The following is a 27,827-nucleotide window of genomic DNA, read 5'->3' on the forward strand; positions in this document are numbered from 1 at the left end:
CACGCAGCAGGTAAATAACAGACAAAGTGTTTGTTATTATCGAGTGCACGTGTTTTAACAAGTTGTTAATCCGGGGTATTTTGGCATGCAAATCCTACCATAGACAAACAAGCACGTGCCAATGTTTTAGCATTCGGCTTTGTTTTGAGAACTTGACAAAGAGAGTCAAATCTCATGTGTGTGGATTGCTTTTACAATTGTTTTGTATTGTGACACTGAATTTCCATTGAATTAGCCAAACTCGTGTTTTGACTCTAGATTTGGAATATAGAATTCCTCGTAACCATTATCTAGTATTTGGTTAGGTCGAGTGAAATGTTAATCAGCATTTTGCACGTTTTCTGACAGAGATAACCGTTGTAGTTACCCGAGTCTATGTTAGGATGACAGAAACTCATCAGTTAGATAAGAAAAGGCTATGCAGATGAACCTGCACCTGAACAGGTAGCCCGTTCTTATCTCGTACTGTAGTGTTTCTGTCATGCTAACCCTAAGGGCATGTTTGGTTCACCGGATTAGGCAGGGCAGGGATTAGCTAATCCGGACGGAATAGATTTTCGGTCGTTTGGTTCAACGGAATGCGGAATAGCTATTCCGACTCACGGTCCATATCCGGTTTACACGCGGAATACGGGTGCCGCCCATCACAGTCCGGATTAGCTTATCCGGATGCGGAAATGGAGGCGAATGGACAAAAATACCCTCATCTTCTTTCGATAATTACAATGCATGCCATCCCATAAAAGCCTCACTTCAGCGATTGGACATTTCCCCCTGGAAGAAAATTGTAAACCGTAGCAGAGCGTGACGACATCCCGATTCGAACCTCCCCTTAGAAGCTCCAGCCGAACCTCCCGGATTCGTGCCATAGCCTAGGTCTCTCTCTCTCTCTCTCTCTCTCTCTCTCTCTCTCTCTCTCTGTCTCTATACACAACCTCTGTATCGTTTGCTTTTGGGTATGTCCCGATGGAGAACTCGCAGTGTGTGTGTGTGTGTGGGTGGTGTTCTGTTGAACGCTATTGATTTTGCCGTGAATCGATGTAACCTATTAAGCTGTTGATTTTGCCGACCAGCTCCCAAGCCATGATTGTTCTTCTGCTGCCCGTATTGTTTGATGTCTACCTGGTATCTCTTGTGCTTGCTTGTCCTGATAATCGATACTTCAGTTCAGGGACAAGATTTAATTTTTGCTGGAATTGTTCGTTGAGATGTTTCTTCAGTGTTTCAAGTTAGGAAAACAAGGATTTAGGAACTAAAAACACCCTTTAATTAGCTCAATACTGTGACTGAGGCGCCATCTGATGGAGCTGTATCAGATGATACAGCTCTGCCACTAGATAGAGGGGTTAGTTGCAGTGACAATACCATTGATTCGAAATTAGTTGATCTCAGATTCAATTATTATTAATTAGATTCGTGACCCCTTTATTTTCTATTTCTTTTCTCTTCTAGGCACATGATCAGCTGCCTGTTTCAATCGAAAGAATATGTATATATATAATCTTGAATCAATTAATTAAAAGGTCATGCTATGCGAAATTTTTCAAAGTGTGACATGATTTTCTATGCGCTTGATTATATGGATCTATGTATCCTTTTTCTTCTCCGTTAATTTCTCCTGAATGAAAATGACATTTACCTTATTCATTCACTCTGCATATATATATATATATGTACACACACACATATATGCAGTGCTGCAGATTTGGGTATGGTCCCACTCTCTCCTTGAACTTCCGAGAGCTCTTTGTAATGTTGATGGTCTGACTTCAGCACAAGTTCGCATGGCTATTCAAAAATTCGGTAACCATCCGAATTATATTCTACTTTTCTTTGGTACCGAGCCAGAATATCGCTTGGAAATGGTGCAGGATTTCCTTACGAATCAAGCACAGCCTTCTACGTCTATGTAGACGACGAGCTCGTCGGGAGTGGCGAGTATCGGCCCAAGAAGGAGATTGCGATCAAGTTTCCCTAAAATTGTTGAGTTCGGTGGTCTTTTTTTTGGCTCATTGAATTGTTAAAAGTGAAATCTTTGTTGCAGACATGTTAAAGTAGAAGACTTTTGTGGGTGGTTTGCTCCTTATGTTGAATCTCGTACTTAAATTTCAATATACAAGACTTAGATTGTTGTGCTTTTGGTACGAATGTGATTTCTAACTTTTAATCAATGTGTAGTTTATGAATTAATTTCGATGTGATTTCTAACTTTTAATCAATGTGCTTTTGGTACGAATGATGAAGATCAGTAAGACCAGGCTTGCTCTCTATTTCCCTTGACACAAAGCTAACTCTCTTTTTTATTATTATTTATTATTTTTAATGCCGATATGGCTCAAAATATAATCTTTGACTCATTTCCCTACTTAATTCAGACACGGGGTAAACTAAAACATAAAACTCCGGAAAACATCTTTGCACACGAAGTTACAGCATTGAACTGATTTATTGGGAACAGGAGTTCGTGCATCAAATTGCAGTAATGGTGCACAGACAGTGAAAAAGGCCTTAAATGATATGCAACTTTTGCAAAGTGCCTCCAAAATTCATTCAGCAAGAGTGGATCACAACACTAATCGGGTGACCGTCAAATTGTTCACCGTACAAGGAAAGATAACTCAATCTGACACAAGAAGTCCGTGCAGGAATCTTATTTCCAGGAAAAATTGAAGACAGATACAAGCTACTTGTCCAAACTTCAGTGAGATGCTCCCGCCGGATTCTGCAAGTAGAGAATAAACAGGACAATTCATCGATGTCTTGTGAATTGATTAAGCAACACCGAAAGGTGAACTGATTGAAAGGAACCATGAGCCCAAAAAAAATATGATAAAAGAATTCCCCACGCGATTGGCAGGCTGAAGAACACATTGCCAGAACCAGATATAGTTGTGACAAAACAATTTGGCGGTTCTAAAGCCTCTATCTAGTTTGAGCACAGACTGATATTAAAACTTTTATGCAAATCACTCTCATCACTTCAAGCTGATGACACAATGAAGTGTAAGACTTTGTAATTTCAAAAGCTTATGCTCTAATTTTTGAGCTATCAGCAATGCATCAATTTTTTTTTTTTGCAGCTTCATTAATAGAGACTCTAATCATATAGTTCAAAAAGGCTAAAGCAGGATAACGTGAAGCCAAAATTTTCTGAAAGGCCAAAGAAGAGAAAATACCTCTTCGTTCTTGCCTTTGCCTCTAGTAAAGAATTTGTATCCCCCAACAATGAGAACACCCCAGCCAGCCAAAGAGGCAATTACAAACTGCACAATGAAAAGAGTCAATTAGCACATCTGATTACAAGAACTCAAAATGATACTTCGGAATGTATAGCATATGCACTGACAAGTTCTGTATGGTCTGAACTAGCCTCAAGAACACGCAAGTTGGGTATGATAACATACTATGCGAAGTAAATGCATACCAAGGCATCAAAAAAATCACTTAACGATGTCAAGAGTCATTAACCATGCATCCCTCACACATCAAATCCCAGCATAAAATGCAGTTGGAAGATCTCAAACACAATGAGATAATTCATGACCGTCGAGTAAGTGGCAATGTTTGGGGGGGACCCTTGGCCGTGCATTTCGTCGAACAATTCATAGACTTTAACGAAGTCATGCAGGCAGCAATAACAGCGGATTATGATGGAGTAGCTGATCACGCAGGCCTGGGTACCATGCCCCTTCATCTCTTGGATTGTCCATAGAGCCTCATCTACCCGATCGAGCTTGCACCATCCATGGATGAATATGTTAAATGTGTAAGCATCTGGGGGGATATGAGGCTTAAGTGCCAAGAATATCTCGTGAGCCTGCTCGACCTTGCCCTCTTTGCAGAGCGTATCAAGCAACAAGTTCATCGTCTCGATGTTCTTCTCCAACCCGAGATTCTCCAGCTCATCGAATATCCAGACGGCATCCCTCCAAAGTCCTGCACCAGCAAACCTTCTCATGACCTTGCTCACTGTGTTGAGATTCACAAAACCGCGTTTTAGCATCTCATCTAACATTCCCCTCATTCTCTCCATCTGCTTGCTCTTTCCCAGTATGTCAACAATCGCATCGTACGCTTTCGGGACGTGACAGAAGCTCGAACGCGATTCAGCCCATCGGAACACACCCAATGCCGATTTCCAGGCATCCCGAAACCGGTGGAGCAACTTCTCTACGAGGCCATGGGAAAGCTCCACACTTTCACAAGCCCCATCATCGATCAGATGAGCGCTAGGGTTTCCCCACAGTGCGCGAGAAAAATTGTATTTATATGAAGGGCATTTTTGTCTTTTTATCCTATTCCTATTATTTCTATTTCTTATTCAACCCAACCAAACATCATAATTATAATTCTATTCCCTGTCTAGTCCTTCCAACCAAACACAAAAATTTCATCAGAATTTTCATTCTATTCCCTGTCTATTCTAATCCCAGTCTATTCTATTCCTTGTCTATTCTAATCCTGCGAACCAAACGTGCTCTAAGGGTGTCGCTGAATTGTGAAAAGACGATTTTGCCCTTTATTTGAAAATTATTTTCAGAAAAGGGGAAACATCGCAGTGCGGGCCACCTCGGCCTGTAGCCGGTGTCAACCAAATCCCTGGATCGTCCAGGGTTGTGCAAGAACCCCGAAAAAGCCAAAGAACCGGTCGACCTGTCCAGAAGTGATCTAGAAAGATCTTATGTATCGTGACCTGAGCTACTTGGAATCAGGTAAAAACTCAAGTTGAGACACAGAAGCCCTTTTCAGACGTCCATGCTACATCGGACCGCGCGTTTCGGGTTTTGAAATTGATAAGTTTGAAATGGGCACCAACATCATTTGACAACTCATCGATGCGAGTTACCAGTTAATGGCCAATTCGTGTAAACTTTATCAGTGTGAAGTGGGTTTAATCATGTGAGCATCCCGATTAACCCGTTTGTGGAATTAATGCTTAAGGTTATTGCCGAATGCATTAATTGTGAAAACGATTCGTGATTCGACGACCAAAACGAATCCATAATGATCAAGAATAATCCAGTTGAATAACCGACAATATCCTTATAACCAAATGGATCCGAATGAGTCCTCGATATACAAATCCATGCATGCTTTGTTTTGAAAAGGCATTTTCATGCGATATTGCGACGATAATGTAAATTGCAAATTACACGAAAGCCGAGAACGGACTCAAAACGGGAAGAGGAAGCCTCATGCAACCCGTACGAGTCTAAGAGACTCTCGGTTACTTCTCCTTGGAGATAGCCGAGAGGTCCCATGGCCCGAATGGGGTTCCACGAGGTTTTCCCGTCTCGTTTCGAATCATTTCTCACATGCTTAAACGACAAACATTATAAATGACACGATTAAACGAAAGTCGGTATTGCCATGATTTGAATAACGCATTCGAACATGCAAACATGCACAAACAAGTTATTTAAGGAATCGATAAAACAATACCGACTTCATGCATGTAAGAAAACACGAGAAAACTCGGGAATCAAGCTTGGATCGGGCTAAGAAGGCCGATCTTAACTCGAGGAAAGCAAGCCAAGCCTCGGTCACCTCTTCTTGAGGCAAACCCGAGTGCTTTTTTGCTTATTTCGGGTCGGGAAGGTCTTTTGAGGGTCAATCCAAACGTTTCCCGACATGTTAACATGTTAATCGAGGATAAACATGCATGATATAATGTAAAAGTGCATAAAAATGAAGTCTTGCAAGTGAACATAATTTGTGCACCTTATAACTCCATGAACATGCAATAAATGTAAAAAGACCTAACTCCTCTAAGTCAAGAGTGATTTACCTAGCCTCGAGATACGAGGAAAGAATCGGGAAAGTGTTCGAGAGTCGGGTGACTCGGTAGAACGCTTGGAAGGATGCTCGGGTGCAAACGATGCACGTTCAGGTGTGCATGGACGTCGGGCTCGCGGGCAGGCGTGCGCAAGCACACGGGCGGAGCGCTGGAGAGCAGGGGCGTGCGCGCGGACGGGCGTCTGGTGCGTGGGAGTCCACACAGGCGCGCGGCTATGAGCGCGGGTGTGCGGCTGCTCGTGCGGCGATGGGTGTACTGTTCACCCGAGAGCACGTCATTCACCCGAAATCACCTAAATGACCTGAAATGATGAGAAAATGACTTCAAACCAAAAATCTAAGTTCATAAATGAACTCCTTGGGTCCAAAACATGTGGTCCATGGAGTTTCGATAATTTTTGAACTTAAGTCGGGATGATGAACATCGGCTTCCGACTTAATAACTCAAAGCTTCCTTCGGGTTTTCTTCGAGTTTTCTCTCTTGGTTTTGAAGTGTTGAAGCTTGCTGGTTCTGCTATGGAGTTGAGAGCTTTTCTTGAAGGAGAAAGCTTGGAGAGAGTGTGCAAGAGGAGAAGTGATCATCTTTATCACTTTTGGGCCATTTATAGGCAAAGCTAATGACACATTAGCAAAAGCAAGTGCTCTTAACCCCCATACTTAGCAAATTTCGGTTTGATTAAGAAAATATCAAGCCTCATCTTCTTCCATTGCATTAATGAAGAAGAGATAAGACATTGATGAGCATTGATGAGCATTGATGAGAAGTTGAGTGTTGTCTTCAACCTTTCCAAGATATTTTGGCTAAGAGAGGGCAAGTTGGCGTCTTGCATTGAAGAAGAAGAAGAAGAAGCTTCTAGAGCAAAGGGTGACTCATCTTGGGTAGCCCGTGGGTCCCACGACCGAAGAGAAGAAACAGGGAAAAAGCTCGGGTCTCGATTGATCGCGCGTTCGAGGCTCGTGGTTCGAACCGAATGTTGAATTATCGATATACGCGAGGAAACTGATTTAATGAGTCCGAGATTGACATTTTCTGTGAGGAATTGCCAAATGTCTGTATGAGGCTCGGAAGCCGGTTTTGCTCCTTTTATGCACTCAGAGCGAGGTTACCCACTTCTGACAGCATATCTTGTACCTGCATCCCACGTCGGTCATTTTGACATAAATCGTCAAATTACGTGGGCACTTGTCCCTTAAGCCGGTAAATACAAATATGGACCCGGAGATGTCCTAGGAGGCCGAACCTGGATTTCTCATATTGCTTTCTGAGCTTCTTGGGCGATACGGAGATTACTGTGATCTTCGTTTGCTGAGATTGAGCCTCTAAGGATATGAAAAGTGCATCTGAGACCCTTAAAGCACTGCTCGAGGGGTCTAGATGAGTTGTGTGATTCATTCCGACGATTCCACATCGAGCGTTGAGATAAGCGACACTGGAATTGCTAACCATCCGGCGTCAAATTTCCCCAAAGAGGACCTCCGAATATGGATTTCCACTGAAAATGGTCTTTTGTGCTCCTCGGAGGTTACTCGGGAAACCGAGAAGGGTTTTGCTGTCTGTTTTGCCCAATTGCGAATGTCCGCTGGAGTTTTCAGGGCAATGTAGTGTGAACTTCGTTTGCCATAATTCCATCAGATCGGTCTCCGATTAGGCTCTTCCGAAGAGGGGTATGCCCGTTTTGTCGCTCGGAAGTCATTCGGGGTGCCTGTATGACTTCCAAAAGACAATCTGAAGCACTGCTCGTGCTATGTAAGATTGTGGGACATGGCCGCATCTGATATTTGGAATTAACTTTTCTCCGAGAAACCGGCATTTTTGGACTTCCACTGAAAAGTTGTCTGTATATAGAAAGTTGTTCTGTATAGAGCAGATGATTTGCGAAATGCGTTTGAAGACACTTTTCATTTGTTTGGCATCGATGTGGATTTTTGAAGTCCAATGTTGGCTATCTTCCGACGGTCGAGCGAACTATCGGAAAATAGGATTGTCCACGTGGTACATTGGAAATGCTGGATTTGGACATTGTTGAGCTCTCTAGTCACTCTGTTGCTTTTTGATGACCCCTGGGGTCCTTCTGTCATATCCATGTGTCATTTGCCCGATTTCACCGACTTGAGGATGAATAGTGATTTTCTGCTCTGTTAAGTCATTTTTCTATATTCTGCTCGACCGACTTGAGTTAGCGAGCCAAAATGGGGTGCTGACAAAGTTTCCCCGAAGAAGACCTCCGGATATGGATCTTCATTGAAAATGTCTCTTTTGTGCTCCTCGGAGGTTACTAGGGAAACCGTGAAGGGTTTTGCTGTCTGTTTTGCTCAATTGCGAATGTCCGCTGGAGTTTTTAGGGCAATGTAGTATGAACTTCGTTTGCCGTAATTCCATCAGACCAGCCTCCGGTTATGCTCTTTCGAAGAGGGGTATGCCCGTTTTGTCGTTCGGAAGTCATTCAGGGTGTCTGTATGGCTTCCAAAAGACAATCTGAAGCACTGCTCGTGCTCTGTATGATTGTGGGGCTGTCAGCACCCCATTTTGGCTCATCAATCCAAACAACAGTATCAGCAGCAATTCAGGCCACGACTCGAGTAGGAATACAGAAGAAGGCTCAACAAAGCAAGAAATCACTATTCATCCTCGAGTCAACAAAATTAAGCAGATGACATGTCCATTCAACAGAAGGATTCCCGGGGCCACCGAAAGGCAACAGAGCGACTAGAGAGCTCAATAATATCCAAAACCGACATTTTCAGTATACCACATAAACAGTCCTATTTTCCGATAGTTCGCTCGACTGTGGGAAGATAGCCAATATTGGACTTCAAAAATCCACATCGATGCCAAACAGGTGAAAAGTGCCTTCAAACGCACTTCGCAATTCATCTGCTCTATACAGAATAACTTTCTGTATACAAACAAGTTTTCAGTGGAAATCCAAAAATGCCGGTTTCTCGGAGAAAAGTTAATTCCAAATATCAGATGCGGCCATGCCCCACAGTCATACAGAGCATGAGCAGTGCTTCAGATTGTCTTTTGGAAGCCATATAGACACCCTGAATGACTTCCGAGCGACAAAACGGGCATACCCCTCTTCGGAAGAGCGTACCCAGAGACTGGTCTGATGGAATTACGGCAAACGAAGTTCACACTACATTGCCCTGAAAACTCCAGCGGACATTCGCAATTGGGCAAAACAGACAGCAAAACCCTTCACGGTTTCCCGAGTAACCTCTGAGGAGCATAAAAGGCCATTTTCATTGAAGATCCATATCCGGAGGTCCTATTTGGGGGAACTTGACGCTGGATGCTTACATTACACAATGCTAGCCTTCTCAAGGCTCAATGTGGAATCGTCGGAATGAATCACACAACTCATCTAGACCCCTCGAGCAGTGCTTTAAGGGTACTAGATGCACTTTTCATATCCTTAGAGGCCCAATCTCGGCAAACAGAGATCACAGTGATCTCCGGATCGCCCAAGAAACTCAGAAAGCAATCTGAGAAATCCAGTTTCGGCCTCCAAGGACATCTCCGGCTCCATATTTGCATTTACCGGCTTAAGCGACAAGTGCCCACGTAATTTCACAATTTATGTGAAAATGACCGACGTGGGATGCAGATACAAGATATGCTGTCAGAAGTGGGTAACCTCGCTCTGAATGCATAAAAGGAGCAAAACCGGCTTCCGAGGCTCATACAGACATTTGGTAATTCCTCACGGAAAATGCCAATCTCGGACTCATTAAATCCGTTTACTCGCGTATATCGATAATTCAACATTTGGTTCGAACCCCGAGCCTCGAATGCGGGATCAATCGAGACCCGAGCTTTTTCCCGGTTTCTCCTCTTCGGTCGTGGGACAGACGGGATGCCCAAGATGAGTCACCCTTTATTCTAAAAGCTTCTTCTTCTTCAATGCAAGAAGCCAACTTGCACTCTTGCTTGAAAATATCCAAGAGTTTGAAGACAACACTCAAGCCTTCATCAATGCTCATTAATGTTTTTGCCTCTTCCACATGAAGGATACTTGGCTCACATTCATCCTCATCCCCATTAGGCAAACTGAAATTTGCTAATGGGAGGCTTAAGTGTGCTTGCTTTTGCTTAATTGGCCATTAGCTTTGCCTATAAATAGCCCCAAAGTGATTAAGTTAATCACTTCTTCTCTTGCACACTCTCTCCAAGCTTTCTCCCTCAAGAAAAGCTCTCAACTCCATAGCCAAAACCAGCAAGCTTCAACACTTCAAAACCAAGAGAGAAAAACCGAAGAAAACCCAAAAAAAGCTTTGAGTTTCTTAACTCGGAAGCCGATGTTCATAATCCCGACTTAAGTTCAAAATTTCTCAAACTCCATGGACCACATGTTTTCGACCTAAGGAGTTCATTTTTGAACTTAGATTTTTGGTTTGAAGTCATTTGCTTATCATTTCAGGTCATTTAGGTGATTTCGTGTGAAGGATGTGCTCTCGGGTGAACAGTACACCCGTCGCCACACGTGCAGCAGCACTCCCGCGCCCCAAACGCCTGTTCGCGGGCATGCCCGCGCGCCAGACGCCCGTCCGCGCGCACGCCAGCGCGCCAAACGCCCGTATGCACGCATGCCGCGCGCTAGACGCCCCAGCGCGCACGCCCGCACGCTCTAGTGCTCAGCCCGTGTGCTGGCGCACACCTGCCCGCTCGCCCGACGTTCATGCACACCCGAACGTGCATCCTTTGCACCCGAGCATCCTTCCAAGCGTTCTACTGAGTCACCCGACTCTCGAACACTTCCCCGACTCTTTCCTCGCATCCCGAGACTAGGTAAATCACTCTTGACTTAGAGGAGTTAGACTTTTTACATTTATTGCATGTTCATGGAGTTATATGGTGCACAAAGCTTGTTCACTTGCAAGACTTCATTTTTATGCACGTTTACATTATATCATGCATGTTTATCCTCGATTAACATGTTAGCATGTCGGGAAACGTTTGGATCGACCCTCGAAAGACCTTCCCGACCCGAAATAAGCAAAAGAGCTCTCGGGTTTGCCTCAAGAAGAGGTGACCGAGGCTTGGCTTGCTTTCCTCGGGTTAAGATCGGCCTTCTTAGCCCGATCCAAGCTTGATTCCCGAGTTTTCTCGTGTTTTCTTACGTGCATGAAGTCGGTATTGTTTTATCGATTCCTTAAATAACTTGTTTGTGCATGTTTGCATGTTCGAATGCGTTATTCAAATCATGGCAATACCGACTTTCGTTTAATCGTGTCATTTATAATGTTTGTCGTTTAAGCATGCGAGAAATGATTCGAAACGAGACGGGAAAACCTCGTGGAACCCCATTCGGGCCATGGGACCTCTCGGCTATCTCCAAGGAGAAGTGACCGAGAGCCTCTTATACTCGTACGGGTTGCATGAGGCTTCCTCTTCCCGTTTTGAGTCCGTTCTCGGCTTTCGTGTAATTTGCAATTTACATTATCGTTGTAATATCGCATGAAAATGTCTTTTCAAAACAAAGCATGCATGGATTTGTGTATCAAGGACTCATTCGGATCCATTTGGTTATAAGGATATTGTCGGTTATTCAACCGGATTATTCTTGATCATTATGGATTCGTTTTGGTCGTCGAATCATGAATCGTTTTCATAATTAATGCATTCGGCAATAACCTTAAGCATTAATTACACAAACGGTTTAATCGGGACGCTCACATGATTAAACCCACTTCACACTGATAAAGTTTACACGAATTGGCCATTAACTGATAACTCGCATCGATGAGTTGTCAAATGACGTTGGTGCCCTTTTCAAACTTATCAATTTCAAAACCCGAAACGCTCGGTCCGATGTAGCATGGACGTCTGAAAAGGGCTTCTGTGTCTCAACTTGAGTTTTTACCTGATTCCAGGTAGCTCAGGTCAGGATACAGAAGATCTTTCTAGATCACTTCAGGGCAGGTCGACCGGTTCTTTGGCTTTTTCGGGGTTCTTGCACAACCCTGGACGATACAGGGATTTGGTTGACACCGGCTACAAGCCGAGGTGGCCCGCACTGTGATGTTTCCCCTTTTCTGAAAACAATTTTCAAATAAAGGGCAAAATCGTCTTTTCACAATTCAGCGACACCCTTAGGGTTAGCATTACAGAAACACTACAGTACGAGATAAGAACGGGCTACCTGTTCAGGTGCAGGTTCATCTGCATAGCCGTTTCTTATCTAATTGATGAGTTTCTATCATCCTAACATAGACTCGGGTAACTAGAACGGTTATCTCTATCAGAAAACATGCAAAATGCTGATTAACCTTTCACTCGACCTAACCAAACACTAGATAATGGTTAGGAGGAATTCTAGATTCCAAATCTAGAGTCAAAACACGAGTTTGGCTAATTCAGTGGAAATTCAGTGTCACAACACCGAATCACTGTAAAAGCAATCCACACACACGAAACTTGACTACGGACACCCGACATGTCAGGTTCTCAAACCAAAGCCGAATGCTAAAACATTGGCACGCGTTTGTTTGTCTAGGGTAGGATTTGCATGCCAAAATACCCCAGATTAATAAACTTGCTAATCCATGTATATTCGGTGAATACAAACACATAGTCTGTTATTTATCTACTGCTTGTTATCTTTCCGCACCTGTTTGCCATGCGGGTCGAGCCTGATCCCTAGGCCGAATAATATTAGAGTTCAACGCCCTAATCATCGAGCACAGGGTCCAACGCCCTAATCAACACTCACAGGGTCCAATGCCCTATTCAGTGAGAGCATCCATTGAATTTCAGTTCTTCGGTCTTTTCCCTAAACTCACGGTGAGTTAGAGCGGAATAATAACCGAACGCGAGTCGACTGGAATTCGGCCATTTGTAATTTATATTTATTGTTTTCGAGAGCATTGTAAGGATTTTATTTTGTACATTCATTATGTAAGAATTCTAGTCGGTGAGCGAACAGTCCGAGAGTCGAATTAATCGAATCGGTCTAATGCTTGCCCAGATACAAGTAAATCCAAGAACTCGCGATTCTGGTTCACGCAAGGATTCAACCTCCATGGTTCGATCAACTGTAACGCAAGATTGTGAACCAACTCCCCGACATACGGGTTTACTTCTCTCTCGGCTTCTCGACCGACATCGTTTAGTTCATCGAATCTCCGGTGTCAAAACGTGCGAGCCGAGTGCAACTTAATTCAAGCAGTAAATAATAAAACATGCAAGCCTAGCAAACCAGAGTACCGAAAGGGCGTGCTGGATATAGGCCCGCACGTAACATGAACTTCCGAACTCGGACTTTCCGGTTCCGCACAGATCAATGCCTTAACAACAAACTAGGTGTTCCATACCGCTAGACCCCGAGTAACTTATCCGGCCTCGACCTTCGGGTCGTAAAATGATAAGTGGCGACTCCTTCTCTCACGCTTGTCCGTCACACGTCCCCACGGGAAGGTGGACACTCCCAAGCCGCGCGATCCAAAAGAGCGCAATGCGGGCCCCAACGAGAGTCCACATTCAGGTTCATACAGTCGAGATGTACTCGAAGGGGACGGACCCCTGAATAGAAATGTAGTCGGGATGTACCCGAAGGGGACTGATCCCTGAGCAGAAATTTAAAAACGCACGGGATGTATTGTAGAATGAAAATGTTTGCAGAATGAAAACGCAAACGCTGGAGAGTTGCGTGAGGTGTGGAAGGAATCATTGTGATTCCTCCATCACTGAGCTTGTCTCTGCTGCAATCGATGTTGTGGCAAAATCCTTCGTTGCTTGCCAACTAATTGTGATGCCACTGAGTGCATGTAATGCTATCTTGAAGACTCTTCGTGTGTGGGTGTGAAACCCTGGGTGTGAAACCCAAACGCAGCGGAGCGGGTGTGAAACCCTGACTGCGGTGGTGTGGGTGTGAAGCCCGAACGCAACGGAGGGGGCGTGAAACCCTAACTGCGGTGGTGTAGGTGAGAAACCCGAATGCAGCGGAACGGGTGTGAAACCCGAATGCAGCGGAACGGGTGTGAAACCCTGACTGCGGTGGTGTGGGTGTGAAACCAGAATGCAGCGGAGCGGGTGTGAAACCCTGACTGCGGTGGTGTGGGTGTGAAACCCGAATGCAGCGGAGATGGTGTGAAACCCTGATTGCGGCGGTGTGGGTGTGAAACCCGAATGCAGCGGAGCGGGTGTGAAACCTGATTGCGGGGGTGTGGGTGTGAAACCCGAATGCACCGGAGCGGGTGTGAAACCCTGAGTGCGGCGGTGTGGGTGTAAAATCCGAATACACCGGAGCGGGTGTGAAACCCTGAGTGCGGCGGTGTGGGTGTAAAATCCGAATGCAGCGGAGCGGGTGTGAAACCCTGACTGCGGCGGTGGGGGTGTGAAACCCGAACGCAGCGGAGCGGGTGTGAAACCCTGACTGCGGCGGTGTGGGTGTGAAACCCGAACGCAGCGGAGCGGGTGTGAAACCCTGACTGCGGCGGTGTGGGTGTGAAACTCGAATGCAGCGGAAAAAGTGTGAAACCCTGACTGCGGCGGTGTGGGTGTGAAACCCGAATGCAGTGGAGCGAGTGTGAAACCCTGACTGCGGCGGTGTGGGTGTGAAACTCGAATGCAGCGGAAAGGGTGTGAAACCCTGACTGCGGCGGTGTGGGTGTGAAACCCGAATGCAGCGGAAAGGGTGTGAAACCCTGACTGCGGCGGTGTGGGTGTGAAACCCGAATGCAGCGGAAAGGGTGTGAAACCCTGACTGCGGTGGTGTGGATGTGAAACCCGAATGCAGCGGAGCGGGTGTGAAACCCTGACTGCGGTGGTGTGGGTGTGAAACCCGAATGCAGCGGAGCGGGAGTGAAACCCTGACTGCGGTGGTGTGGGTGTGAAACCCGAATGCAGCGGAGCGGGTGTAAAACCCTGACTGCGATGGTGTGGGTGTGAAACCCGAATGCAGCGGAATGGGTGTGAAACCCTGACTGCAGTGGTGTGGGTGTGAAACCCGAATGCATCGGAGCCGGTGTGAAACCCTGATTGCGGCGGTGTGGGTGTTAAACCCTGTGTGTGGGTGTGAAACCCTGGGAATTCTGATTTGTCGAAGACCGATGTTGTTGTTGGAGCGGTTGCACTTTCGCTGAAAGGCGGCTTTGTTGTTTGGCCATTGTACTTTCGCTGGCGATGCCCCGGCCGTGAGATGAGGGATTTTGCCTTGTGGGATGTCGCATGCTGAAGGACTCGAGCTCTAAGGTGGAGCGCCTACGTATCCCGAGTGGTAGGGCATCAGAGTCTGCTGTAGTTCTTGCGTGCTTTTGGTACCTGTAATCCTAGCATTACTAGTAAATCATGTGAGAAACACTAACATGAGATAGGCACAGGTAAGCAGTAAAAAGAGCGTCGTTGTGACGCACAAATCTTCAGTTTCGGGGTCGTTTGAGCAACCCGTGAAGAATTTTGCTTTGACATTGCAAGTAGATCCCGTTCTCGGAGGCCTAGATGCAAGGCCTCTGGGGATCTCCCATTAGCTACATATGGGCATATCGAGACGTCCCTAATGATGCCCTAGCAGCTCTATCGGTTGTTCGACACGCCCGTCGGCCTTGGACCCTTATCATCCGGATGCCGTAGGGCAACTGCATTTGCAACCCGCTTGGGGATTTCTGTTCAGATTTGGTCAGTCTCGGTCTGACCATTTCCAAAAAGTTATGATTAGACCCCCGGAGAGGAATGTCAGGGATTTTGGCTCTAGGGTAGCCTGTTAAAGGTTGGCTGTGGCCCATTTGGAGTTATGCAAAGACAAAGAGAAAAGAGAAAGCTTGGGAAGCACGTTGCCCCAGGCTAAAAGGATACACGGGTTCACGCCTGCAGTTAGATGTACCCCCATTTTCCTTCGTCATTCTATTGTGTAGGTTGTACCGAACTGCTTGGACGGCGTGTTCAGTTGCCCACTATGCTTGAGGAAGGTTCTCTCTTGGACGGTTAAATGGTATTAGAGAGCCGATCGGGGATCGTGTTGGAATAGATAACCTGGCTACTTCCCTTGGGGATCCCTTGTCCACACGATGTGTGAGAGACTAGGGGGCACTTTTATCTATCTCTCGTTTTGCTCTCCTTGTACTACGGTTACCCACCTCGGGACCGCACCTCTCAACCTAAAGGGGAAGAGCTCTCCTTTTGCCACGACCTCCCCAAAGGGTTTCCGGTCGTACCTCTCTTTTACCCTAACTTTTGCCTAGGCCACCCCAAAAGGGTTTTCGACCTAGCGGGCTCGATTCTTTTATCTCTTGAGTTTACAAGGGCAAAGGGTTCAAAGGATTCAAACTCCAAATGCATTGTTTCCTGTCTCCGTCGAGGAGTTGTGTTTGCTGCTCCCCTTTTGTCGGGGTTTGTTGATTTCTCAGGATTGGCGACGCTGGAGTTTTAAATCTCAGCGGTACCCTGTTTTGTTCATTGGCGGGTTTTTCCCGCGTCTTTTCTCTCTCTCTCTCTTCATTGGCGAGTTTTTCCCGCTTCTTTTCGCTCTCTCTTTTTTCTTGCAGCTGGGGTTTGTTTTGTGCCCCGTGTTTTCATTTGAAATTCCTCGACTTTGCATCGCTGAGGTCACTTTGGTGTTCTTCACCTCGTGCAGACTTGTTGTGTGTTGCTAGCCCTATTTTGTGAGGACCGGCTTTCTTGGAAGTTTGACTCTCGTGCACTCGAAAGCTGAACTTCGTGTCATTTGCCCTTACAAGCGTTACATGTGAATTTTCCCTGTTGTTTAGGAAAAGAAAATGTCAAATTGCCCTGTGAATAGGGAACCGAGGTTGCCCCGGTTTGAAAGTTGATCGGGGATGCCCCAGTCTTCATTTGTTGAAGTGGCCCGTGGCAGGCGCCTGGTGCGATGTCTCCGATCATCTCTTGCTGTTCATTGCAGTACGTACCTCTTGGAAGGTGCACGCTGCTGAAGTCGCTGGATATTCAAGGAAGACGGTTGCATCAATGCTGAATGATTCGCTCGATTGTCCTCATCTTCAACTTCGTAAGGGGTACCTCATCGTCGGACACCTCCCTCGTCAAAGTAAAAAGAAAGGGTCCGAGACAAGTTCTCGGGGAAGCGTGAACTCGTGCATCGCTCTTCACCTGTGACCTGCGTGTCCCTGTGAAAGATGACAAAGAAGATGGTGTGTTAGGCGACTGTGCGATGGAATATGCGGTAAGAAATATAGGGTGGACCCATGGGAAAATCTCTTTTGTCCCGTACGCAACCCATGGGGTGTCGCGTGTGGATGACATTTGTTTCCGGGAATCTAGTCATCACCACTCTGGAGTGGTTAGACCATGACTGAGGTCACATAAGCATGTTTTCCCTAATTGCGAGTAGGCATGCGCAGCCATCCAAGGGAAGGCTCGAGGAGCCGGGTCCCATGAAGACAGGTGAGTCGAACAAGTCCAACAGAACTAATAGGGCGTCTTCGAGACTATCCTAATGCTCCATTGAAGGATTTGTTCATGTCGGGAGCCCATTTGTGGGAATGCATTTAAATTAAAGCACAAGAGAGTTTAAAGAAAACTGCTCGTGTTGCCCTAGTATTCAATCGGCGACCACAACGGAGGTGGATGAGATCCATTATTTGATCGGAGGTATGATCGTGCTGGTATCTTCTGCGATCGAGAGTTGAGTATGCTCTGTTTGTGGAGCTGTCACTTCCGGTCTTAGCAGTGGAAGGATTAGACTTGCTCCTCGAAGAACCGCTTAGATGAATTTGAATCCAAGTCGATTTTGGATTTCAGATGAGCCACAAAACAGTAAATGTAGAGTGTCAAAACCTAGAAGCAGTAAATGCTGGGCCAAAGCCCGGTGCAAGGTCAAAACCCCAATGATGTAAATGCAGGGCCAGAGCCCGATGTGGTAAATGCGGGGTCGAAGTCCGATGCGGTGCCGAAACCCAAAAGTAGGGCCGAAGCCCAATGCGGGGCCGAAGCCCAATAGTAGGGCCAAAGCCCGATGCAGTAAATGTGGGCTTGATAGTGTGCGCACCCGAATTTCATCTCGTCGGGGCACGCATGCGCGATGCCTGTGCGACGCAGCTTGGGAGTGTCCACCTTCCCGGGGACGCGCGACGAGCGCACGTGAGAAGGAGTTGCCACTTGCCATTTTACGACCCGAAGGTCGAGGGCCGGCAAGTTACCCGGGTCTAGGGGTACGGGGTACACCTAAGTGCTAAGGCAATGGTCGTGTGGAACCGGAAATTCCGAATTCGGGAGTTCTATTACGTGCGGGCCTATATCCCGCACGCCCTTTCGGTACTCTAGCTTGCTAGGCTTGCCATTTTGTTTATTTACCGCATGATTTAGAGTTGCACTTGATTCACCCGTTTTGACACCGTAAATTCGGTGAATTGATCAAGTCGGGCCAAGAATCCGAAAGATGAGTGGGCTCGTGCGTCGAGGAACCGGTTCACTATCTTAGCGTTACAGTTCATCGAACCGTGATAGTCGATTCCCTGCGTGAACCGAAACCACGAGTATCCGAGCTTACTCACCCTTTGGTGACGATAAACCGACTTAACCGATCCGGTACTCAGACCTCTTGCTCGCCGATTGGGGATCCTTACAAGTAGATGAATGAACATACAAATAGAATTCTCACAATGTTCTCTCGACTAATTACAAAGTTCAACTGAATCAGTAAATGGATTCCGATCGGTTTGCATTGGGCCAATATTCCGCTCCGACTCACCGTGTATTTTAAACGACCGATAAACAAATAAAGGCAACGCGGGCTCAAAGAGCCGGGGGTCGGGTCCGATCAATCCAACGGTTTGCAGGGGAACCGGTTGGTTCCCACTGTATCCGATGGACCGATCGAGTTCCCGGGTGATATCTAAACCCGTTTCACGCGTCCAATCCAAATTTGCCTTCCACATAGGCCGCATTCGGAGTGTGACGGTGAATCGAGGCTAGATCCCATTCCGCACTCGGATTGCACGCACTTAGTGAGTTAGGAGGCGTTGGACCTCGTGTTTGGTGATTTGGGGCGTTGGACCCCGTGCAACACGTAACCTATGGGCTCGGGCCCGAACCGCAACAAATCAGCAAAAGCAAATGGAAAACAAAAGAAAACTGATAAAACTAATGGAAAACAGATAACAACTGACAAACGTAGATGAATACAGACAAGTAGTGTGTTAAGTCGAATGTACGTGATTTAATTAGTTATTAACAATATGTGTGAATTTGTTTTAGGACTCTTATTCGGTTAAGTGTCGTTACGGTTTCATCGAATTAGCCAAACTCGTGTTTTGACTCTAGATTGGGATCTAATATTCCGCCTATCCATTATCTAATGTTTGTTTAAGTCGAGTGCACGATTAATCAGGTTCTTCGTGTTCATAACTGAAATAAAATGCTCCCCACCGAATCTACCATAGGAAGAAAGAAACACCGAAAGTGAACGAAATGGGCCGCGCGAATGAAACTCGCACCCGAACGGGTTGTCCTTTTTCGTTCATAGTTCTAGGTGTTTCCAACTCCCTAAAGCCTAAGGTATCGATGAGTCACGGAATGACGATTATGCCCTTGGATGATAAAATTGCAATGTTCGTGTATAAATTGGAGATCGCGTTACACGACGAAGTCTAAGAAGGACTCGCGCGTCTTGACTCGAGCCGCCTCAAATCAGGCCCGGACTCGAGTCATAGCACGCGAGTACTCGTTAGACGTCTATTTTATTCGTGTTACGTGTCTCGGTATTTTGAAATTGTGAGCTTTCTAATGAAAAAGGGCGTTCACGCCGTTCCGTAAATCATCGATACGTTTACAAATAGATAACCAATTTACCCAATTATTTAGTCCAAGTGATTTAATTAGCCGAATAGGATGTCCCGTTTATCTCGTTTGTGGAATTCTTCGATGCTTATGAATTTATATCACGACTACGGTTTTAACAGGTGCTCATCCGAAATTAACATGTCTAATGAATAATTGATACATGATCGATAATTAAACGACAAGTACAATCGCAAAACAATTCTAAGAACCGACTTCCAAGCGGAGGAAGAGGCCGGTCTAGACTCGAGGAGGGTCATGGGACACTCGGTCACATCCCTAGGGAAATAACCGAATATCTCCTTGACTCATCCCCGGGTCTTGGGCGGTCTCTTACACCGGTTTCGATCGTTTCTCACATTCACAACACGTCAATCAAAATAATAACACACGTTTTAGTTATCTCGATACCGCCACAATCATAATCACATAAAATCACATAAGCACGCACGAACAAGATATCTAAATGAAAATAACAAAGAGGGCATCAACTCAACTAATGACTAAATGGATAAAACACGAGAACCGGCCCGTCTCGGGGTGGAAGAAAAACATCCCGGACTCGTGTGGTCCAAGGAGGCTCTCGGCCTCCTTCCTCCATGGAGGGCCGTGAGCTTCCATGACTCACACGAGTCAGGAGAGTTTCTTCGGCCCCGATTCGGAACGTTTCCCGCCATATTAACGTATTACGAGTGATTAATGATAAAAAGGACATGGGGACCGACCCTTTTCGGGAAGAGGGAGACCGCCCTAGCCTCGGGTGGGCCAAGGGGACTCACGAGTCTCTCCCTAGAGACTTGGCCGTGAGTCCCATGGCTCAATCCGTGGCCAAGGGAGCCTCTCCCGTCCGGATTCGAGCCGTTTCCCGTCATGGCACGCAAGATTAAGCATTATACGGACACGGCATGGTCGTACATAGGAGCATAATGGGTGCACGTTGCATGGGGGTGCATGGCATCACGGATCCGAGAGAAAAAAACGAACTTTCATGCCTTCGAGTGCTTTAAATCACATTAACGCTTCATATGAACAAACATCGAGGATCCTAGCTGTTCTAAGTTGTAGAGGGACGTTACCTAGTCTCGTTGCACGAGGAGAAGAGTAGGGGAAGCGGCCGTGGGAGTCGCGAGAGTCGGCTAGGAGCTACGGGTTGAGTGACCCGAGAGGAGACAGCCGCGGCAACTCTGGAAGAACGGAGTCGGCACACTAGCTCCGGTCTCGGCACGATGCAAAATCGGGCTTGTTGGACTTCTAAGAGGCGGATCTAGATATCCGTGGATAGTCCCGAACGTGCCAAACCCTAGATGAACCCGAAAAAGTGAGAGAAAGTTCGGTAGGAATACAAAGAACCCGGGGAGAAAGAAACAATGAAACGGCGGTTGTGCACGGTTGATTGGCCCTCGGATCGTGACCACCTCTTCACGGGGGAGGGTGAGGGTTGTGAGAAATCCTTTGAATGTGATGGCACGACTCGGCGAAGTCGTGGAACGAAATGGCACGCGTGGAGGACTCGGTGTGCACCCGGTATCGACCTAGAGACCTGATTCTTCGTGCGGGCAGAACCTGGTGAAGGAGGCTCTGAATGGCAAAACTAAGCCCGGTAATAGACTTAGGGGGTAGGAAATATGTAGGATAGGGGGTTTGGTGATTTTTGGTTTAAGTCGGGTCGGGTGGTTACCGGAATACCGGGTGGTTTTCCGGCGATTTTGGCCTGTTTCGGCCTCGGCAAGGGCTGGGCGGAAACGTGGGAGTGGGCTGGAGGTTGAGAGCTTTTTAGAGAGAAGTTGGCTTGAGAGAGAGTGAGAATCAAGAAGTGATTAGAGTGAATGAGGAAAGGGACTTTATAGGCTAGGCTAACGGCTCGATTAAGGGAAATTAAGTGCGGTTAGAGAGCCTAAGTGAGGGCTGCCGAAAATTTGATGGAGGTTAGGGAGGGGTTTGGGTCATGTTGAGTGTAGGGGAAGCAAGAGGTTGAGTGATGGGGAGTGATGGGAGGTGATGGATGTAAGTGTGTAAGAAGGATTTCAAATTTGTAGTGGAGGGAAGAAGAAGAGGAGTTGGAGCCGCTGGCCAAGGGGATTAGCCGCGGCTTGGGATGGTCAAATCGGAGCCGTGGGTTTGAGCCGTGGCTTGGGGTTGAGCCATGGCTTGATGGCTTGGCTTGGCTGAGCTGTAGGCCCCATTCGACTAAGAGAAAAGCCGAAAAACGCTTGAGACTTGATTGAACGCGCGTCCGATCCCCGTTGTCCGATTAATTTATAGATTTGGAATGCTTGAACGAAGAGGATTGGAATGAGCCTAATATCGCCATACGTCATGCGAACGAGTGTTCGGGCGACTCGGCGCCTCGAGAGCCGGTTTTGCCCCGTTCGAACGTTCGGAGTGGGATTGGATGCCCCCGGTCCCCGATTGCTCTTTGTGCATCCCAACATTCGTTTCGGCGACCCTTTTGCTTCGTGGGACATCGTTGGCTCGTTGTCCCCGACCGAAGGCCGTCGGCCCGGGATGACCTAGGGACTTGTGATCGGGGTCTTCTCAATGCTCTCTGAACGTCTTGAGGTGCTCGGGGATCGTTGTGATCTCTGTTTTCCGTGGACGTGCCCCGAAGGCCCGCCGGAAGACGTTTGTGGCCCCCGAAACGTCCCTCGGGAGACCAAGTCGAATTCCGGAAGGTCATCTGAAGCTCGTTCCCCGACCCTGGTGGTCCCTAGGTACCTGTAGGCCCGTTTCCGGGTGCCGTTTACTTGTCAGTGGGTCGGGCCTCCCGGAACCCCGTCAGAAAAGGCGTCTGTGAGGGATCAAGGTGTCCCGGCTTAAGTAGGATGTCTCCGGAGCGCGCTCGGATGTGTCGTTGGTCACTTTGGCACTGAGAGGGATTTTTAGAGTCCCATATTGGGCACCTTTCGGTGATTCGCTAATTCGGTGATGAATAGTGCCATAGTGCCAGCTCCGTCGTTCTCGGGATTCCTTGTTTGTCTGTTCTTCTGATGGCTCTTCTCCGCATTTCTCGGTGGACCAGGCTTTTCTTCCGCAATCCATGACTCTGTGCCCGCCTACTTGCCTCCAGTTTCCCGATGGTGAATAGTGTCCCGAGCTTTGGTCGGAAGTCCTCCGTTGGAGCCGGTGGACCAAAATGGGGTGCTGACAGCTTGCCCCTCTTTGGTTGCGTGCTCGATGAGAAGAGGTAACCAAAGATCGTGGGAAGCACCCTTTTTGGTCCCGGCGACCGCTTCTGTCGTCATTCTCCGTGGTAGCTCTCCCCTCTTGTCATAAGATAGTAGCATGATTGGGATTTGGAGGATGTGAAGTGGTTGATGAAGGGTCGAAGCTCACGGAAAGCAGTAAAGTGCGAGGCCGAAGCCCGTGGAAAGCAGTAGAGTGCGAGGCCGAAGCCCGTGGAAAGCAGTAAAGTGTGAGGTGTGTAAGGGGAAGCAGAGGCGGGGATCCGTGCTAGGTGGTATGTCGAAGGTGCCAGTAGAGGCAAATTGTCCCGTCCCGAGTTGAGCTTATTATTTGTTGTTTCCTCGAGCTAGAGTCAAGAGGATTCTCTATAGTACCCTCCATTCGGTTCGAAGCTGCGATCTGTTGCATGAGCTAATCGCGTGTTCGTCAAAAAGGAGATGCCCCTTGGGATTCCCAATTGCACCTGTGCACGGAGAAAGGGAAACCTACAAAGGATATCAGTCGCGCTTAAACGACGAGACGGGGGTATATATAAGAAGAATCTATGTAAAGATGTGTCGGGGATTTGGTATTGGTGACCGTTGCAGGGTGGTCGTGTCCCTATCGGAGAATGGCTTTTTTCTGGAACGGGTAGCCCGTAGAATATGTACATAAAGGTAAAAGGAGGGATCTTATGGGATCCTCCAAGTCGAGGATACGTTGATTCGACCCCATTTCGAAGCGGGTCTCGAGCCTGGAGAGTCGAAGAGAGTTTGCTTGCGTCGGATAATGCCGAACCACTACTCGGTGTTGCTTCACGAGGGAAGTGTCGCTTTTCTTTCGTGGTCGAGCCGATATTGCCCCCTAACTTTTGCCTAGGCCGCGAGGTGCGTGATAGCCTAGCGGGGTATTTTATTTGATTTTTCTCACACGAATGCTCACCTTTTGCTACGATGCCCCATGTTTGGGTGGGATCGTACCCCTCGGGTCCTCTAACTTTTGCCTAGGCCGCCTCGAAGAGGTTTTCGACCTAGCGAGGAAGTGACTTGTGCTCTCCTTTTAACGCGACTCCCCTTTGCGGGATTTTAAGTCGTGCCACTCGTTCCCTAGCTTTTGCCTAGGCCGCCTCGAAGAGGTTTTCGACCTAGCGGGAAAATTTATTTTTTTCTCTCAAGAAAGCTTGGTATTGGACAAAACGGCGGGAATTGACGCTCGTTCATGATAACAGAAAGGTCTTACAATAAAACAAACACAGAGCCCGACGAATAACAAAAACGAAAACACATGCAAGTGCTCATGGATAATATTTCTTGATAGCGTCAGCATTGACGGGAAGGGCATTTTCGATGCCGTCTATATCGCTCAAAATGACCGCTCCTCCGGAGAAAATCTCTTTGACGACGAAGGGACCGTCGTATTTGTACGAGAACTTCCCTCGAGAGTCCGACGTGACGTGTAGGACTTTCCTCAAAACGAGGTCACCAGGGCTGAAATCGCGGTGGCGGACTCTTGCGTTGAAGGCTCGAGCCATTCTTTGCTGGTAGCACTGTCCATGGCATAGTGCTTTCAGCCTCTTTTCATCAATGAAGTTTAACTGTTCGTACTGCTGTTTCGCCCATTCCGCTTCCTCAAGTTCAATCTCGGCAAGAATCCTCATGGAAGGGATCTCCACTTCGATTGGGAGGACGGCCTCCATGCCATAGACTAGGGAGTACGGGGTTGCCCCGGTTGAAGTCCGTATGGATGTCCAGTACGCCAAGAGTGCATAGGGGAGCATCTCGTGCCAATCCTTGTAGTTCACCGTCATTTTTTCGATGATCTTCTTGATGTTCTTATTCGCCGCTTCCACTGCACCGTTCATTTGAGGACAGTATGGGGTGGAGTTGCGGTGTCGGATTTTGAATTGTGCACAGAGCTCATCGATGACCTTGTTGTTCAGGTTCTTGGCGTTGTCGGTGATGATTGTCGCAGGGACCCCGTACCAGGCGATGACGTTGCGTCTCAGAAAACGGGCCACGGCTTTTACGGTGACTGACGCGAGGGTGATGGCCTCGATCCATTTGGTGAAGTAGTCGATTGCTACCAAAATGAACATATGCCCGCTAGACGCTTTGGGGTTGATCGGGCTAATCACATCCATCCCCCACATCGAAAAAGGCCATGGTGCCGTCATGGGACGCAGTTCGTTGGGCGGCGCTTTGATCTGATCGTCGTAAACTTGACATCGGTGGCAATGTCTGACATGCTTCACACAATCAGTCTCCATGGTGGACCAATAATAACCTAAGCGCATAATCTTCTTAGCGAGCATGAGGCCGTTCATATGGGGTCCACAGTTTCCCCCGTGCACTTCCTCCATGAGACATCGCGATTCGTGTTCATCGATGCACCGGAGGAGTGTGGAGTCAAAGGAACGGCGGTAGAGTATCTCGCCGCTCAAAAAATAGTGTATCGCGAGGCGTCTGAGAGTCTTCCGATCACTGCGATCGGCAAATGGGGGATATTGGCCGGTTCGTAAAAGGTTCTTAATGTCTTCGTACCACGGCTTTGCCTCGGAAGCTTCGATTGAATTGCAGTGTGCTGGTCCTTCGGCTATCTCAATCTCGAGGGGCTCGATAAGGTTTTCCTTCGTGATGCTCACCATGGAGGCGAACGTCGCAAGCGCATCTGCGAATTGATTTGTCATGCGTGGGGTATAGGCGAACGAGATGTCTTCGAAGTTCTCGGTTAACCTCTCGAGGTACTCGTGGTATGGCACTAACTTCGCATCTTTTGTCTTCCACTGCCCCAATGTTTGGAAGATAGTGAGCATAGAGTCGCCGAACACTTTTAGCTCTTTTACCTTGAAATCAATTGCCGCTTGCAGGCCGAGAATACATGCCTCATATTCGGCCACATTATTGGTGCACGGGAAGTCGATCTTTGCTGCTACCGGGTAATAGCGTCCGTCCGGGGATATCAGCACTGCACCGATGCCTGATCCCGCGAAATTGACGGCACCGTCGAAGTACATCTTCCAACCCGGTTTCTCTCCCTCGTCATCTACTTGGAGAATCCCCTCATCTGGGAAGTTGGGATTAATCGGTGTGCTGTCTTCAATTGGGAATTCTGCCAAATGATCCGCGATCGCCTGCCCCTTTACCGAGGTGCGGGACACGTATTCGATGTCATATTCTGTCAACTGACAACGCCATTTGGCGAGGTTCCGCATGGAGGAAGGGCTGTCGAGTAAATACTTAAAGGGTTCTGCCTTTGACAGCAAGCGGATCGTATGATAAAGCGTGTATTGTCGGAGCCTCTGCATGACCCACACCAATGCACAACACATCTTCTCGATTTCCGGATAATTGGCCTCCCCATCAGTGAACTTTTTGCTCAGATAGTAGATCGCGTGCTCCATGCGTGTGGACTCCTCCTCCTGCCCCAACATGCATCCTAATGATTGTCGGCGTACAGTTAGGTAAAGTATGAGGGGACGGCCTAATGTAGGCGGGACCAATACCGGCGGTTGGACCAGATACGCCTTGATGGTGTCAAAGGCCTTCTGACATTCTTCGTCCCATTCGATCGTCGCGTTCTTGCAGAGGAAGCGAAAGAGTGGTTGGCATTTGTCTGTCAGGTTTGCAATGAATCGTACGATGTAATTCAATCGCCCTAGGAAGCCTCGTACTTCGAGGACCGATGACGGCGGAGGAAGCTCTTTGATTGCATTGACTTTATCGGGATCTACCTCGATACCGCGCTCGCTGACCACGAATCCTAGTAGTTTTCCCAATCGAGTGCCGAACGTGCATTTTGCCGGATTAAGCCGAAGTTTGTACTCTTTTAAACTATCGAAGAGGCGCTTCAAATTAGCGAGGTGATCTTCTCCTTCTTTGGACTTGGCAATCATGTCGTCGACATAGACCTCGACCTCTTTGTGCATCATATCGTGGAACAATGTAACCATAGCCCTCTGATAAGTTGCCCCGGCATTCTTGAGGCCGAAAGGCATGACGCGGTAACAAAAGGTTCCCCACATTGTAGTGAATGTCGTCTTGATCTTGTCTTCCTCGGCCATCCGAATTTGGTTGTATCCGAAGAAGCCGTCCATGAAAGAAAACTGAGCGTGACGCGCCGTATTATCAACTAGTATGTCGATGTGGGGCAAGGGAAAATTGTCTTTGGGGCTAGCCTTATTGAGGTCACGGTAGTCGATGCAGACTCGAACCCTTCCATCTTTCTTTTCCACCGGCACAATGTTTGCCACCCATTCGGAATAATTACAGACTTCGAGAAAGCCTGCGTTGATCTGCTTGACAACCTCCTCCTTGATGCTGAGAAGGAGGCTTGCCCGTTGCAGTCGCAATTGTTGCCGTTTGGGAGGGAATTTCTCAGTGTCTAGCGGGAGGAAGTGCTTTACTATCGACGGGTCCAGACCCGGCATGTCGGCGTAGGACCAGGCGAAAACCTCTTGATACCTGGTCAGGAAATCGATCATTCGAGCCCGTTGTGTTGGGTCGAGGCTCGTGCCGATCTTTAGGGTGCGGGGCTCCTCTTCAGTGCCCACGTTAATCTCTTCTATCGGCTCAAGCGAGGTGAGCTGGCGATCCTCGAGGCGAGGCAAACTCTCTTCCATCTCGGGCACTAAACTGTCTTCGTCGAGCCCTTCCCCGAAGTATATGGGTCTAGGCTCTCCGAGACATTCTTCAGGTGGGTTCGAATCATCGTGTCGAAAATTTGGATTCGAGTGGAGCCAGAGTTCCCTCTTCCGTCGTGTGGCCCACGGCTACGCCGACACGCGGGAAACATCTTGTACATAGATAAATCTTACACATTGGCGATCACAGCAGAAAAGCGCAGGACTGAGGTCCAGTTGTTAAGCTCCTCGTTTTCCTGCGCCGGGCGGATGTGAACCCCTAAAGGAATCTCCTTGGTGACGGCATACACGGTTGGCAAAGCGTCAGGCGTGTCATCGAAGTCCGAGGAAGGGCCGTCAGAGGTGCTCCCGATGATGAGTGGAGGCCCGGGGAAGAAGTGGGATAACGGGGGGACTGGAGTGCCCCTGTTGAGCCTACCATAGCGCGTAGCGAGGCGATGAAGATGGTTGCCCCGGCGGGCCTCAATAATTTCGTGG

General features: G+C 47.7%; 1 protein-coding gene and 1 long non-coding RNA gene across 2 annotated transcripts; one reads left to right on the forward strand and one right to left on the reverse strand.

Moving 5' to 3' along the window:
- The first annotated feature begins 741 nt into the window (after window positions 1-741).
- Window positions 742-2,186, forward strand: LOC116215871. Its single transcript, XR_004158582.1, has 2 exons — window positions 742-876; window positions 1,696-2,186. It is a non-coding gene; the product is annotated as an uncharacterized LOC116215871 (long non-coding RNA).
- A 241-nt stretch (window positions 2,187-2,427) lies between these two features.
- On the reverse strand, window positions 2,428-27,329 carry LOC116204755 (pentatricopeptide repeat-containing protein At3g04130, mitochondrial-like). Its single transcript, XM_031537023.1, has 3 exons — window positions 27,172-27,329; window positions 3,177-4,196; window positions 2,428-2,722 (listed from the first exon to the last, which is right to left on the reverse strand). The coding sequence occupies exons 1-2, from the start codon at window positions 27,327-27,329 to the stop codon at window positions 3,479-3,481; spliced, it is 876 nt and encodes a 291-aa protein (XP_031392883.1). The 3' UTR covers window positions 2,428-2,722; window positions 3,177-3,478.
- Window positions 27,330-27,827: the final 498 nt, after the last annotated feature.

The sequence above is a fragment of the Punica granatum genome, chromosome 1 (assembly GCF_007655135.1).
Source record: "Punica granatum isolate Tunisia-2019 chromosome 1, ASM765513v2, whole genome shotgun sequence".
NCBI classification, from domain to species: domain Eukaryota; kingdom Viridiplantae; phylum Streptophyta; class Magnoliopsida; order Myrtales; family Lythraceae; genus Punica; species Punica granatum.

Bases quoted from the DNA above. Each gene is read 5' to 3' on its own strand.
- LOC116204755 (XM_031537023.1), bottom strand. From the start codon at position 27,329: ATGGAAGAGAGTTTGCCTCGCCTCGAGGATCGCCAGCTCACCTCGCTT. The intron at 4,197-27,171 runs GTATCAAGAGGT...GGCTTGTGAAAG, and splicing joins ATGATCGATTTCCTGACCAG to TGTGGAGCTTTCCCATGGCC.